This window comes from Physeter macrocephalus, chromosome 11, assembly GCF_002837175.3.
Source record: "Physeter macrocephalus isolate SW-GA chromosome 11, ASM283717v5, whole genome shotgun sequence".
In the NCBI taxonomy this organism is placed as follows: domain Eukaryota; kingdom Metazoa; phylum Chordata; class Mammalia; order Artiodactyla; family Physeteridae; genus Physeter; species Physeter macrocephalus.
In genome coordinates this window covers 31,492,553-31,508,941 of record NC_041224.1, presented here as the reverse complement: position 1 = coordinate 31,508,941, position 16,389 = coordinate 31,492,553, and the positions used below count along the sequence as shown (strand labels likewise).

Below are 16,389 nucleotides of genomic sequence, written 5' to 3'. Positions count from 1 at the left end.
CGCGCAGGCTCAGCGGCCATGGCTCACGGGCCCAGCCGCTCCGCGGCATGTGGGATTCTCCCAGACCGGGGCGCGAACCCGGTTTCCCTGCATCGGCAGGCGGACGCGCAACCCCTGCGCCACCAGGGAAGCTCTCCCCCACTCTTTTTCCTTCTTCCCACCTCTTTTTCCTTCTCCTCCCCCTTCTTTTCCTTCCTCCTCCTCTTCCTCCTCCTCTCACCCTCCTCCTCCTCTTCCTATCATCTTCTCCCTTGTCCTTTATTTCCTCTTCGCACTCCTCTCCTTCCTACCTCTCCCCTTCCCCCTCCCTCCAGTCTCCTCCCCTCCCCCTCCCCCACCTCCCTCAGGGGGCCTTGGAGAGCCTCTGCACATCCGGCAGGTTTCCGGCTGGAATTGGGAAGGTTCCTAAATGCCCACGGGGAACTGCTGGGTCGGGGGACAGGAATCGTCCCTGGAGCCAGAGGACTTCTACCAGACGCCAAACTTTTAGCCTAAAAACGAGCATTAATATGAAAAGTTTTGCCGAGGTCAGAGTCCCTCCTTTGGAGCCTTGGCCAAGTCGGTGCTCAGCGCTGCTCACGGCCTCAGCCTCCTGGGTAAAGAGAGCGAAGAGGATGGTCGCCGACTTTTTAGATGTTGACACATTTCACATTCTGTCCCGTGTGTCTGCAAAGGAAGGACACTAGCCGAGGGTTTCAGAGGCTGTGTCTGCAAGAGGAGAGGGTGAAAAAGTGCTGAAGGCGTGGCTTTCCCCTCACGGTTTTGCAGGGGGTGGGTTTCCAGTGACTGGCAGTTGGACCTTACATCCCTGAAGTTGTGTCCTCATCCATCAAATGGGATTATAATAGTACCCACTCCCTGTAAGTTGTGAAATTCAGTGAGGTCATGTGTGTAACCCTGTACACAGAGAGCTCTCAACAAATGTTAACTGTTACTTGTCGATTTTTATCTATAATTCCACATCTGCTCCATCTTTTCAGAAGCACTATGGTCCACTTCACATTATTACTTGAGATAAACTACAGTTCCTTACATAATTTACATTCCAGTCATGCCTGGATGTGCCAATCCCTTTTTTAAAAAAAATTTATTTAATTAATTTATTTTTGGCTGCATTGGGTCTTGGTTGCTGCCTGCAGGCTTTCTCCAGTTGCAGCGAGCAGGGGTTACTCTTCATTGAGGCGCACGGACCTCTCACTGCGGTGGCTTCTCTTCTTGCGGAGCATGGGCCCTAGAGTGTGTAGCCTTCATTAGTTGTGGTGTGTGGGCTCAGTAGTTGTGGCTCAGAGGCTCTAGAGCGCAGGCTCAGTAGTTGAGGCACACAGGCTTAGTGCTCCGTGGCATGTGAGATCTTCCTGGACCAGGGATCGAACCTGTGTCCCCTGCACTGGCAGGCAGATTCCTAACCACTGCACCACCAGGGAGGTCCGCCAATCTCTTTTTGAGAGAAAGGAAAACACCTTACTTTCGTGGACAAGGCATTTATAAACTCATCGTAAGTTATCATTGCAGAGAGAACAGTATCTTTTTCATTAGATATTGATTTTTATTTTGAAGTTTACGATAACCCTTGCCTGAAACTTTTATACTGATTACAGCCTATTTTAAGAAGAAATGAAAGAGAGAGAACCAGTTTCTTTTTTCCTTTTTCTTTTCTCTTTTTCTGCTTTTTTCTCTTTTTTTAAAAAAAAATGCTTTATTGAAGTATAACAGTCGAATGAAAGAGGGCATGAATCATAAGTGTTTTGCTCAGTGAAATTTCATAAAGTGAATGCATCTGTGTAACCAGGTATAAATTGAGGGGTTGTCAGCAAGCAGACTTGAAATCACAGCATTGCGAAGTCATCTAGTTAGTGAGTCTGAATAAAGAAGAGATTGGGGGGCTTCCCTGGTGGCACAGTGGTTAAGAATCCGCCTGCCAATGCAGGGGACACAGGTTCGAGCCCTGGTCCGGGAAGATACCACATGTCGCGGAGCAACTAAGTCCGTGCGCCACAATTACTAAACCTGCGCTCTAGAGCCAGCGTGCCACAACTACTGAAACCGGCGTGCCTAGAGCCCGTGCTCCGCCACAAAAGAAGCCACCGCAATGAGAAGCCCACGCACTGCAAGGAAGAGTAGCCCCTGCTCGCCGCAACTAGAGAAAGCCCACGCGCAGCAACGAAGACTCAACGTGGCCAAAAATAAATAAATAAATAAATTTATTTTTTAAAAATGAAGAGATTGGGGACTTAACCCTGAGGCACTCCCCACATTTAAAGGTCAGGGTAATGAGGATGCTCAGAGGAGCAGCCGGTGAGGTAAGAAAGCCAAGTGAGCTCAGGATCCAGGACGCCAAATGGAAGAAAGGATTTTGAGAAAGGACGTGGTAAACTATGTCAAATGTGACTTATAAGGAAGGACTGGAAAGTTTAGTTAGATAAGGAATGAAAAGACCAGTAAATCTGGTAATGAGAAGAGCATATTGACCTTGGATAGTTTCCATGAAACAGTTAAAATATTGAATTTAGAATGTTTGTAGTGGGTTGAGAAGAGAATGAGGTGTGATTTGTTCCGGAAATATGTGAGCCTTAGACACTAGGAGTATGGAAATGGAAAATACTGTCCTTACTCTGGAAGAACTTATAATGGTATAGGGAAGAAAGTTAATAATTATAATAGTGTATGACAACAGTTACTATAGCTGTATATATATAATGCCATAGATGCAAATAAAAGGAGAACTTACCCTGACTGGAGAGGACAGGAAATGATTCCCTGTAGTAATCCCTGAGTCTTGGAGGACCAGTTTAGAGCGTAGGTGTAAATGGGTGACATCATATGGGGGAAGGATGTTAAATGTTAAAAGGCCCTTAAGCAAATGAGCATGATGAGTTCTAGGTATCATAACTAGTTCACTGTGGCTTGATGCTAGTTGTGTAGGAGAGAGGACTCAGACCCAGAGGAGGTAGTGATGAGAGATTATACTGAAGAAGTAAGAGTCACATCATGAAGGGACCTTGTATGCCATGACAGTAAATCTTAGGAAAACTATTCCCGAAAAAGTGCTCATATACATAAAATTTCAGATTTGTGGGCCCTTGCAGCCCAACTATGGATACCAAGTTAAAAATCCCCAAGTGAAGATGATGAATTGGTGGGAACTCTCTCTGCAGTAGCCTAGGTGAGTGTTTGAATCTGATGGCTGGCAATGAGCTAGGAGAACTTGACATGCTAAGTGTGGGTTCCACTTTCAAGAACTCTCGCTGCAACTGGAGATCCAGAAAGAATAATGGAGGCAACGCAAGCTTGTGGGGTAGAATCTTAAGAAGGGGTAAACTTGATATGGGGTGGGGGCGGCGGGGAATAAGCAAGCACAGGGAGAGGTTGAAGAGACAAGAGAGAAGAGATGATGAAACAAGTGACCAGCAAGGCAGAAAAGGATGGAATCCAAATTAAGGGTAGAGAATCTAGCCTGGCTAAGAGCTAGGGAAGTTTGGGGGATGGGGGATGTTGTAAGTAGGAATTTGAGGGCTTTCCCACCAGGGTTCTGTTTTTTGTGTGAGGTTGGAAATGGTGTCAGCTGAGTAAAGGGTGGTGGCAGAGGCAGCATGAGGAGAGTAATGAAGTTAGAAGAACCTTGGAGGGAAAGGATGTAAGATCATCTACAAGAACATGTGAAGTGTGACAAGATAGTGTCAATTAATAGTGGGGCAAGACACAACTGTTTAAGCATAACATCAGATCCAGAAATCATAAGGAAAAAGATTGATGTATATGAGAATGTAAATATTAAAACTTTTTCTAGCCAAACTCACTATACACTAATTTGAAAGACAAAAAACATACAGGAAAAGGAAAATATCACCGTTTTTAAAAACAATGTTCACATACTATAGTTTCACCCATTTGAGGTGTATAATTCATTGTTGTCCTATAGATTCACAGATGTGTGCAACCATCACCAGGCAATTTTAGAACATTTTCTTCACCTCAGAATGAAAACCCATACCCTTTAGTTATTCATCCCCCTCCCCAGCACTCCTTTCTTGCTTTACCCCAACCTCTAATCTACTTTCTGTCTCTATGAATTTCCCTCTTCTGAACATTTCACATGAATAGAATCATGTTGCCAATTTTAGTGAGCCATGCTTTGCCCATTTTTAAAATTGGGTTATTTATATTTTTTATTATTAAGATACAATAACTTTTTTCTGGATACAAGTCCCTTATCAGATACATTGTTTGCAGGTAGATATGTTCTCCTATTCTGTGGGTTGTCTTTTTTTTTTAATTGAAGTGTAGTTGATTTACAAGTTGTGTTAGTTTCTGGTGTACAGCAGAGTGATTCAGTTATACATATATACATATATATTCTTTTTCAGATTCTTTTCCATTATTGTTTATTGCAAAATATTGAATGTAGAGCCATGTTCTGCTCCTCCTCCAGCGGCAGCTTGGGCATTGTGGGGAGGGGGACGGTGCCGGGCAGACCCTCCCTCGAAGGCTCCCTCCTCTGCCTCCTCCTCTCACTGCTCCACTGCTCCATTATTTCTTCAAATATTTTTTTCTGCTCCTTTCTCTCCTTTCCTTCTGGTACTCTCACTGCATGTATATTGGAGCGAAATCTGGTAGATAAAACAACATTTTAATAAGGTGTATATTTAAACCAAGCAATTATAGGGATTTATCTTAAGAAAGCAGTTGCATAGCATATGGAGATGTATGTACAAGGAAGTATATCACAACACATTTTTATAGTAAAAGGTTTAGAAAAAACAGGAGAAAATTAAATACATTACACTTTTATACAATGAAATATCATTAGCTATAATAGTTTTTAAAATCTCTTTTCATAATTCAGATGGAGTTTATTTGGTATATTGTATACAGTATATTTGGCTTTTAGTTTCTTTTTTGTTGTTGTTTTTGGTACATTTCCTCTGTGCATCTGTGCAGGTTTTCTCTAGGGCAGCAGTTCTATAAGTTTGACATCTCTGATAATCTAGCTTAACAGAGGAGGGCTGGATTCTTATATCCATATAATGTGTTGCAGTGTATAAAGTTGAATTATATAAAGAATGAAGTGTATTAGTAGATAAAGAAAATCTGCCCTGACATACATTTTCAGTTGAGTAAGGCGTGGGTACTTTAATAGCCTTTTCAGATAATTGAGGATATTCTTTGATAATACACCAGAGCTTGACAAATGGTAGTTTCTTAACAGGTGGCTGCAATTTAGAATCTGAAACCATATCAGTGAACTTTTCATTCTCTGTTACGTTAAAATCCATTGGTCTGTTAAAACTTTGAATAGATCTATTTTACCCATCCTTGATTTTGTGACATTATGCATTTGTCATTTGGAAAATATTGGCGCAGGGAGTTAAGCAGATCTTCTAAAGGTTTGATACATTCTGTTACATGCTATCAGAAAATCACAATTATTAATAGTACCACCAATCTCATGTGAAAGCTTTTAAGTATTGGGAGGTTGCCATGCTCAGTGATGGGTACAGTTTTCAAAAAATGCTAATTTTCATTTGAAAGCTCAAATTTTTATCATTGGCAGCAGCAATACTTCATTATAGATAACTGTCCGCAAAATACTCAAAGTCTGAATGACAGTTTATCTATTAGTCATTCTCTCAAGTAAAAATATTGTTCTCTGCAAAGCTAATTTGGTTCACAACCTGATTGATTACACAATTGCTTTTCCTCAAGACAACCTTATTACACTGGCCATTTTCCCTTATTCAGAAGGGATATTCCCCAGGAATTTGTATCGTTACACTTGATTCATTTATATTCAATATCTAATTCTTATTCTTAGTCTCTGGCTGCTTTTAGGAGTAGAGAACCAAGGATATGACCCAGTGTACAAGTGGAGGGCTTGGCCTTAAATAATAGAGCTTATCCACTATAACGAGAGAAGAAAAGGTCTATGGTTGGTAGACTGGACAGTGTAAATATGTGGGATATAATATAATAAGGTGCGGAGTCATAGCTGTTAGTGAGGTGGGGGTAGGGAAGGAGTATTGGAAGAGTAAAGAGAGAGGTTTGAAATAGTTATTTCAGAGGGTAGGCGAGGAAATGACAAGGGAAATCTAATAGTGTTGCTGAGCAGAACTGAGGATTACTTGAAATTTGTGGTCAGGAATTCAAAGTGAAACTAGGCAGCATATGTGTGTGTATGTGTGTGTGTGTACATGTGTACACACATTTGCATGCATATTACTGTTTACAGGGCCTGCCCTTTAGTCAACCTACCCACGTGGTTGGAGCTCATTTCCAGCCACATCCGTTGCTAATTATTAATCCCAGCCATCCAGGCAAGAAACTGGCTAGACTAGAGAATGAGCAGGGAGTAGAAATGGCTAGGATGTGCAGAGCCTAGGAGACATGGCTTATTGTTTTAAATCTGTACTAAGTTAAATAATGGATTATTAGCTGATTTGCCTCTGCTAAATATTGATACGGAGGATTGCTTCACACTGAGGTAAAAAAATTTTTTTGAACATAATGTGTGTGATGACTACTATAGGATATGGCAGGGGCAAGATAATTAGGGAGGAAAGAGTGGAGACATCTGGAATCCACTGGGGTGTAAGCTTTCAGTGCGGCTGCCTCTTATGTGGCAGGCCTCTCGCTCCTTTTTCCTCTTCCGTCCCTCTCTTTTTTTTTTTTTTTTTTTTTTTTTTTTTTTTTTTTTTGTGCTATGCGGGCCTCTCACTGTTGTGGCCTCCCCCGGTGCCGGGGACAGGCACCACTGCGCCACCAGGGAAGCCCCCGTCCCTCTCTTTTTGTTTTTTAAAAATTTTATTTATTTTTTATTTCATTTAATTAATTAATTAATTAATTAATTTGCACCGGGTCTTTGTTGCGGCAGGTGGGCTCCTTAGTTGTGGCATTCATGTGGGATCTAGTTCCCTGACCAGGGATCGAACCCAGGCCCCCTGCATTAGGAGCATGGAGTCTTAACCCCTGCGCCACCGTCCCTCTCTTTTTGTTCTGGGTAGTAATAGGCCAGGGTCTTGTCCTCAGGCAGCCCTGGGCCCCACCACGCGGCCCATAGCTCAGAAGGCGGCTTGCTTTTCTGGCCCAGTTTTCCTGACGCTGAGTTTGTTCTAGCCCCAGCTTTTGACTCAGTTAATTATTTTCTCTGGGAATGTACATTCTTTTAGACTGTGACCCACAGCCAAATAAAACATTAGTGTTTAAAGAGTTTAGGCTTTACAGTCAGACTCCTTGGGTTCAAACTCTTGCTCTTGAGGACTTAATCTCTGTTAAGTCTCACTTCGTAGTGTCTAGCTCATTAGTAGTATCTATCTCATAAGGCTGTGATTAATCTCTTTAAATCTCACTTCATATAGTATCTGTCTTATAAGGTTGTGAAAATTATGGTAGGTAATTCAAGTAAAACAGTAGAATAGTACCTAGACACAGCAAATACTCCAGAAATCTTAAGTGTCATTATTTTCGTTTTCTGCAGGAAGCACTAGAGCTATAACTTACTTACCCTCTATCAAGGAATATTTAGCAATTAGCTCTGTTGTCAGTTTTTGTAGAGGTGGTACAGTATAGTTGGTAACAGCACAATGCTAGATCTTTGACTTTTGTTTTCCTAGTGAAACTGATGAATTTGTAGAATGGACATCCAAGGTTAAAGGTATATTCTTAAGCCAAGCTCGCTTTTCTGTTAACTTAGAGCTGAGGATTCCTGTTGCCTTTAAGGGAATTTAACTTCTTGGATGAACTATTTTTCAAAACATTTAAAAAACTAAATTAGGGCATATAAACACAAATTGAGCCAATCCTTGATAATCCCGGATTGTCATTATTATTACTATTTACATTAATAGTTGCTGAAAATAAAAGGATGCCCCCACTAGCTCCTAAGGCTATTTCTTCCCACAATGAAATGACTGTACTTTTTAACAGTTTTATTGAGATATAATTTGCATATCATAACATTCACCCATTGTAAGTGTGCAATTCAGTGATTATTAGTAAATTTATAGTCACAGTTCACTGTTAGAACATTCATCATCCCAAATACTCCCTCAAGTTTGTTTGCAGTTTGTCCTACCCCGAGACCTAGGCAGCCACTAATCTGCTTTCGATGTCTATAAATGTCTATTTCTGGACATCTCATATAAATAGAGTTATACAATATATAATCTTTTGCATTTGCGTGTTTAACAGTTTGTCCATATTATGACATGTATCAGTATTTCATTCCATTTTACTGCTAAATAGTATTCCATTATATGAAATGAATATTCCACATTTTGTTACTCCATTTACCAGTTGCTAGAGATTTGAATTGTTTCCAGTTTTCGCTATTATGGATAATGCTGCTGTGAACATTTACATACAAGTCTTTGTGTGGACATATGTTCATTTCTCTTGGGTAGATTCCTAGAACTGGAATTGCTGAGTCATATGATAAGCTTATGTTTAACTTTTTAAGGAATTGCCAAACTGTTTTCCAAAGGCTACTAAATTTTTAACAAAGTAGCTTTTAGATATTTTTCTCTTCCCTCACTATTACTTGCTGCTGGCATTATCCCCTGTACCCTCTCTCCTGAATCAGATGCTGTGGGCAAGGCAACCTGGTAAGTATATTAGAAATTCGTAACGCCAAGGCATTGAATGATAGTCTTGAGTATTAGTGTAGGACGTTGTGATGTCTGGAATGTGTGTGTGCATGCTGGTTTCTAGATGCTCAGCTGTGTTCTGGACTAGAGATGTTCCAAGATGTATCTGTTATTTGGGACTCTCAGATAGAGGTGAGAAAACCCCAGTGTGGTAGAGGAGATAGTCTACATGATTATCAGCTCCACCAAACTCTTTCCGAAGTGGAGAGGAGACAATCCCTTAAGATGCTAAGCAGTCAAAACAGTAGGAGATGTCTGCTTCCTCAGATATTAGACCCAAATGAGTGAATTTTGTCATTGTTTGTCTAATTTGCAAAGCACTTGAGACCCTGAGTAGTTCAGCACCCCAAATACCAACAAATGTTATCTATAAAGAATAGTTTACACCATTCATTCTATAAGATTGATGCATTCACGGTACCCTTGGCATTTACAGATCACATTTTTAATTTAGCTATCTGTGAGTTATGTATAGTTGTTTGTAATCAGGCTGAGAAATGTGTTTGAGTTGCACCCAACAGCTGCATATCAGTACTACTGTGTTCTTTCTTGTTTTCACATAGGAAGTAATTTTTCTTAACAGGTCTGGAGGCATCCCCAAAACTTTTCCGTTAAACTTTGTCATATTTCAAATGCCCCTATGCCTCAAGTCTTCTTTTTTGCTAATTTCAATGGCCTACTCTGCTATACTCCTATCATTATCCCTTTAATTTTGCTCATTCTTTAAAAAAACATTACTTTGCTAACTCATTGTGATTATTTTCATTGTAAAAACTTAAATACCTATCTTATTGTAAGCCAGTATCTTTATATTTTTGTGGTTTATTTTCCTTTTTAATTAGAATAGTCACTTATATTGTCTGGTACACTTTATGAAAATGTTGCCATGTATAAATCTGCCATTATAAATCCAATTCAGCTCTTAATTACCTGCCATGATAGAGGAGGGCAGTGACACAAGTCATAATCTCTGAAAATACAATTTGGTTTAAGAATGAAATAACAGGATGATTTTCTTTTGAACATCAACTTTGCCATTTTAATTACGCTTTGTTTAGACTAAATTTAGTTTAGTGTAAAAGTAATAGTTTGAAAACACACCAAATGATACAAAAGGAAATGTGTTAGAGGCCAAGGAATAATCACAATGGGGTTAGTAGGAAACACAATATACCAAGCTAGTTCCTTTAGGTATTAGTTTATTTTTTGCTTTAAATGTTATAATTATTTGCATATATGAAAAAAGGGGATTGGACAAAAATTCTTGAAAAGATGAAGAACTGTCACTTCTTATTTCAGCTTTGAGCTCCCTTTTAAATGGACTGTACTGGGTATCTTCTAGAAAGTCCATTTTTAATGTTTATGAAATCAAAAATTTTTCCCACAAGGATTTAAAATAGCTGTGTTACATTTTGAGTCTGACCCCTGTGAAAAAATGACTATATATCTTTCCGAGATTTTTGAAAGCTGGCACTGACTCACATGCTTTCAGGGCACAATTTGTTTTTTGGGTTCCTGTTTTACATGAGTTTTCAAAATAAATAGGTACTTGTTATTGAAATAGGAAAAAATAGCATTACTGTAAAGCTGATTACAACTGGTGCTGGAAAGAATCTTGCCATCCAATTGGAAATGTTTTTCCAGTTTGTTGACCTGTTTAAAATTCCGAACAGCTAATTCTTTCCAGCTTTCAAACATCAAATTCATTCTGAGGTCAGTATGGACAATTCTAGGGAATAAAGAAATGAATAGCTTTGGTTTTGTGTTCTCCTTAATACTTGTCTTATACCTGAAAGGAAGCGTTTATTGACTATTTTAAGTGCCCCTATGATTACTACTTTGTAATGAATATTTGTATTACATTAAAAATAATCTTCTGAGAAATCATAATTGTTGCTTCTCAACCCAGTCCCTACTGGTGGCTCTTTTTAACCGTGTAGTATATGATAGCAGTTACCTAGAGCAGTGTTTTTAAAAAGTGTGCTCTATGGACTCATAAGGTATGAAGGTCCTGTTTTCCCTGTAATCTTTTGGCATTTGCTTATAATATTATTGATATTATTTATGTATACTATAATACTATATCCATGTATTCTTTTTTTTATTTATTTATTTTTATTTTTAGCTGCATTGGGTCTTCGTTGCTGCACACGGGCTTTCTCTAGTTGCGGCGAGCGGGGGCTACTCTTCGTTGCAGTGCGCGGGCTTCTCATTGCGGTGGCTTCTCTTGTTGCGGAGCACGGGCTCTAGGCATGCAGGCTTCCGTAGTTTTGGCACGTGGGTTTCAGTAGTTGTGGCACGCGGGCTCAGTTGCTCCGCGGAATGTGGTATCTTCCCGGACCAGGGCTCGAACCCGTGTCCCCTGCATTGGCAGGCAGATTCTCAACCACTGCGCCACCAGGGAAGCCCCCCATGTATTCTTTAGTCATATGAATTATAATTTATTGCTGATGTCTTAGTGCTTTATCAAAAATCATGCTATTTTCTTCATTGTTGCTTGACTTTTCTGCAGTGGCAAGAAATCATCAGCTCCTTAGGTTATTCTCCTGCACTAAAGAGGCCCTCAAAAAGTTTTTTGAGCTCCAAGTAATTATTTAGGAAATGTTTGTTTTAGATATCTTAAGATCTTTGTGCATCTTTTTCTAATTATTATTAGTGTCATCCTATTTCGCTATGCCAGGAACCTTAATAGTAACTGAACAGGCCTAGGGAGGACCAGGAGAATTCTCCATCCAGTTATGCCATTGAGCCCTCTCTCTGGTCTGCTTTTCCTCTCTAACCTTGCTGCTGTCCCTCTGCCCCTTACCATCTGTTGTAAGCAATATTGGAACTGCTTCTTAACTTGTCTTCCTGACCAGTGTGGCCTTCTTCCAATCCAGCCTTCTTGTTTCTTAGAACTCAGTTGCTGACAGTTGCTGTACATATTCAAGATCAAGTCCATACTCTTTAAGGATTGTATGTGAGGCCTTTTATCATGATCTAGCCCTTTTTTATTTCTTTTGATACTCAAACATAAGGAACAACTTGCAGTTTCCTGAATATAATTCAGTTCACTCCCCCTTAACATGTACTATTCCCTTTCCCCACAGAGCCTTCCTGGCTCTCGTATGCTTTGCTAATTGCTATTTCTCTTTGATTCAGCTTTAGTATTACTTAAGTATTAATTCTTCTGTGAAGCCATTTTGCTATCTTTCTCCTTGTAGCCATTTTCACTTGTGTTCCTTGTCAAATAAACTTCTGCTTTATATTTAGCTTAGAAAACTATAAAAGCCCCTGTGTTTGATTTAAGCTTGTAAATATTTGTAGAAATAATGGCCATCTGTGGTTTTCTGTAACTTATAGACCCCTTATGAGGGTCAAGGGTGAGAGACAGAATATACAGGTGGACAGTGGCCTGACAATGCAGGAAGCTAAGCACAGTAACTTCTGTAATAATCGGCCCCAGATGGCCAGGACTTGATCAGTAACTACCAGCTTCCCTAATTTTTGTCCTTGCTTCCAACTTACAACCAACTAGAGCAAATCAAATCTGCACCCAGTAAATCACATAGGATGCCCTAGTCCTAGTTAGCCTGCCTACAGCTTCCCCCTGCCAGTCAGGGTGCACCTGAAGCCTTCCCTTTTTTCCACTGTAAAGCTTTCTCATTACTCAGCCCGCCTTTACATCTGCCTAAACGCAAGTGATGGTGGCCATCTCCCTTGCCGTAGCAAGCTCTGAATAAATAGCCTTTGCTTTTCTCATAATTACAGTTTATAAAATTTATTTCCTATGCTAGCTATGTTTCGTGGTTTTCTACATGTTTTGTAAACATAGAGGTTTATATTTCATAAAGGTGAAGACAGATTTTTGTCATAAGGATTCTTTTGTTTCTTTACATTGAATGACAAGATGACACAATAAAAATGTGTCACTTAGTAGTAAAGAACAAAATCCTAGTCAAATTTTAATCTTACTTGAGACCTTTGTCTCAGATATAGTTATTCAAAGCTTTTTATTTGGTTTATTAAATCATAATTTAAAAAAAAAATCAGTACATGGAAGAGATTTAAACATGAAATACAAAATAAATGCATTTAGGTTTTATTATGGTAAGAGTATTCTTTTATTCTTATTTTTAAAATATTAAGCATGAATGCTGAATTTTATCAAGTAATTTTTGCATCATTTACTGTTTTTTATTTAACCTATTAGTGCAGTATATTGTATAAATATATTTCATATTATTGAGCCATGTGTGTGTTCCTAGAATAAACTCTGCTTGTTTTGAATTATTTTCTTTAAATACTCTTAATCTGTTCACTAATTTTATAAAGGTCCTTTCATTTTTGTAAAGTTTCTGAAAGTGACCAGAACCTATACCCTGATTTTTACTTTTTGTGTATTTTTTTTTACATACCCTTTCTCTTATTTCTACAATTGAATGACTAATAAGGCTACTTTGAACAGTAGTGAAACTATGAAAAAGATAGCTTTTTATCTGTCTAGTGCTTTATTTTACTGAAGTTACTCTCAGTGTATTTATTGTTTGAATTTTCTGTTAACAGATATTCCCTTCAGAGAGGTAGCTCCTTCACATTTTTAACACCTGGCCCCCATTGGGACTTCACTTTGGTGAGTAGACCCCTAGGTTTTTTATTTCAAGACATTAGTTAATTCCTGGGTTATGTTTCAGTCTGGTGTACAGCTCAGTTGTCTGTACCTCTCCGAAAACCTTGAAGTACAGAGTTTCTATCACCATCTTTGGCAGCCTAATATTCTTTTCTGCTAACAAACTGAAAGAAATTTTTATTTCAATTAAATATAAAATATATTACGAAAAGTATCAGATCTGTTCATCTTTAACTCTATGCAATTCTTTCTCTCATCCCTACCCGTGTTAAAATTAAGAGACTATATTAATGAAACGTGAGGCTATTTTATGCACACACTCTAACAGCTTTTTTCTTGGTTGAAAAATATAAAAATGCTTGTAGATAATGTATATAATGAATGAATCATTTCTGTTATTAGTCATCTTAGATAGAGGGACTCCTTCATTATTTTTAGAATGAGACTTTACAGAGGCATCTAATCTTGTGCAAAGTGACACCAGAAAATTGGGGGGTTTTATAATGAAAAACTCATTACTTCACAATACTCATATAAATAAAGTATGTACAAATAGAACATGATTCTTATGCTCTTCTTATTTGGGGGAAATAGCAAAAACGATTCTGCCTCTGCCTCTAGTTTGCCAAACTTTACCTATGTGCATGTATTGATGATGTGCCATTTCATTTGTATTCTGTTCTATTGTATTTGTTTTTCTGTTGGGGACTCCTGTTCGAGATTTCTGTGAATAATAGCATTTACATACATTAAGTGGTCAGTAAAGCATTCATGGTAAGAGTCTCCTGATTTTAATGCAGTTCCACATTGTCCTTTGAAACTTTTTTCATCTTGGTCCCTTTCCCTTCCTAGTTGAAGAACCTAAACTTAAACAGAAAAACTAGTAGAGCAGTGTCTCCAAATTTGATTTTGCAAGCCTATCAGCAAAAATATTTTGAGCATTACCCCTGATATATTTATTTATAATTTTTAGGTATGTAGCAACTTTATTGGCTAATATCTCAAAGCTCAGTACTCACGTAGGGTGAGATTAACGATAGTGGACATAAATGTATATTTCAAATAGTCGGGATAATTTCAGTTTGGGGCTGACTTCTAAAATGGATTTGATAAGATTGCCATTATCTTTAACTCACTTTTTTTTTTTTTTTTTTTTTCTGTACGCGGGCCTCTCACTGTTGTGGCCTCTCCCATTGCGGAGCACAGGCTCCAGATGCGCAGGCTCAGCGGCCATGGCTCACGGGCCTAGCCACTCTGCGGCACGTGGGATCTTCCCGGACTGGGGCACGAACTTGTGTCCCCTGCATCGGCAGGCGGACTCTCAACCACTGAGCCACCAGGAAAGCCCTAACTCACATTTTTAAATGTGGTTGATGATGAGCTTATCATCTATTAAATTTTAGTAAAGCTTATTTTTTAAGGATTAAGAAATACATAAAAATGAAGTTCTAACATTTTCCTCCTGTACTGCAGGAAAGATACCTTGCATATTGTCTGGGATAGATGCATCTCACTTGGGAAAACACTTGTGTAGAGGTCTCCGTAACAAAAGAAATATCTAACGGTTCATGTATTAAAACTTTTGGAATGTGATTAAGGAATACTAAGAGGGAGATTTATAACTTTTTAAATACATAGTTTAAGAAGGGAAAAGAACAAAAATTAAGTACTCAAGAGGTGAGAAAAGAACAATAGAGTAAATCAAAGAAAAGAGGAGGAGAAGTAAGAGTGGAAAAAATAAAATCAACACCCAATCATGATAAAATTCTTGGCAAACCAGGGATAGAATCGAACTTCCTTAGCCTGAGACCTACCACAGACAACATACATAATGATAAAATGATAGCGACAGTCCCTTTAAATTTAGAAAACATGCTGTCATCATATTTATTCAGCATTGTACTAGCGCTCGTAGCTGACACAGTAGGACAGGAAAACAAGTAGTACACAAATTAGAAAGGAAGAGACAGTCTGATTTCATTACTTAGAGACAATATGATTGTCTACATAGAATATCCAAGAGAATATTAATAGCAACTATTAGGACTAATAAGAGTTTGAGCAAGGCTATAAAAGTTATAAAAAGAAATCAATAGCATGTATGTATATTAGTAATAAACAAATGTAATTTTTTTTAAATTAATTTATTTATTTTTGGCTGTGTTGGGTCTTCATTTCTGTGCGAGGGCTTTCTCTGGTTGTGGCAAGCAGGGGCCACTCTTGATCGCGGTGCGCGGGCCTCTCACTGTAGCGGCCTCCCTTGTTGCGGAGCACAGGCTCCAGACGCGCAGGCTCAGTAGTTGTGGCTCACGGGCCTAGTTGCTCTGCGGCATGTGGGATCTTCCCAGACCAGGGCTCGAACCCATGTCCCCTGCATTGGCAGGCAAATTCTCAACCACTGCGCCACCAGGGAAGCCCAACAAATGTAATTTTTAAAGATGCTTTTATTGAAATGAAAAAATTTCAAACTAGGAATAAATCTATGAAAAGATGTGTGAGACTTTTATGGGAAAAACTGGAAAGCATTAATAAAGAACATAGGACACCTAATGAAATAGACAGATATCCCATTTAATGCAAGGAGAGGCTCAATAGCATAAAAATGTCCATTCTTCCCAAATTAATTCATAAAGGCAATGCTGTTCTGATAGAAATCTTATTAGAATGTAATAGATCCTAATTCATGCAGAGAAATAGAAGGCCCAGGACAGGGAGAGTAGTGTACCCATCAGGGAGCATTATGACTGAGTGTATAAGCTATTAAGACTCACTGCAAAGGTACAGAAATTACACAGCATAATATGGGTGCAACTGTAGATAAATAGACCGTTGGAATGAAATAGAGAACCCAGAAACCGACTTATGAGAACTTATTGTATCATAGGCATTATGAAAGAATGGTGTCTCAGCAAATTATGTTAAGGGTGGGGACAGTTGGCCAAATTACCTTATACCACATACATACAAAAATAAATTCTAGATGGGCTGAATATACAGATATGAAAAATGAAACTTTAAAATAGTTAAAAGAAAATACAGTAGCATGTTTTAAAATCTGTTAAATTTCTTTATACATATGCCCACACATGTGAAGATTTTATATAAATACATAAGTATGATCCTGTACATGCTTTTTTTCCC

At 38.7% G+C, this 16,389-nt stretch overlaps 1 protein-coding gene across 1 annotated transcript in view; it reads left to right on the top strand.

Moving 5' to 3' along the window:
- The window catches only part of NET1 (neuroepithelial cell transforming 1), a 53,311-nt gene that overhangs the window by 442 nt on the left and 36,480 nt on the right, over nt 1–16,389 (top strand). The window contains exon 2 of the mRNA XM_024129660.3: nt 13,185–13,251. Within this exon, the coding sequence (XP_023985428.1) occupies nt 13,185–13,251 (67 nt within the window). The remainder of the gene's footprint in view (nt 1–13,184; nt 13,252–16,389) is intronic.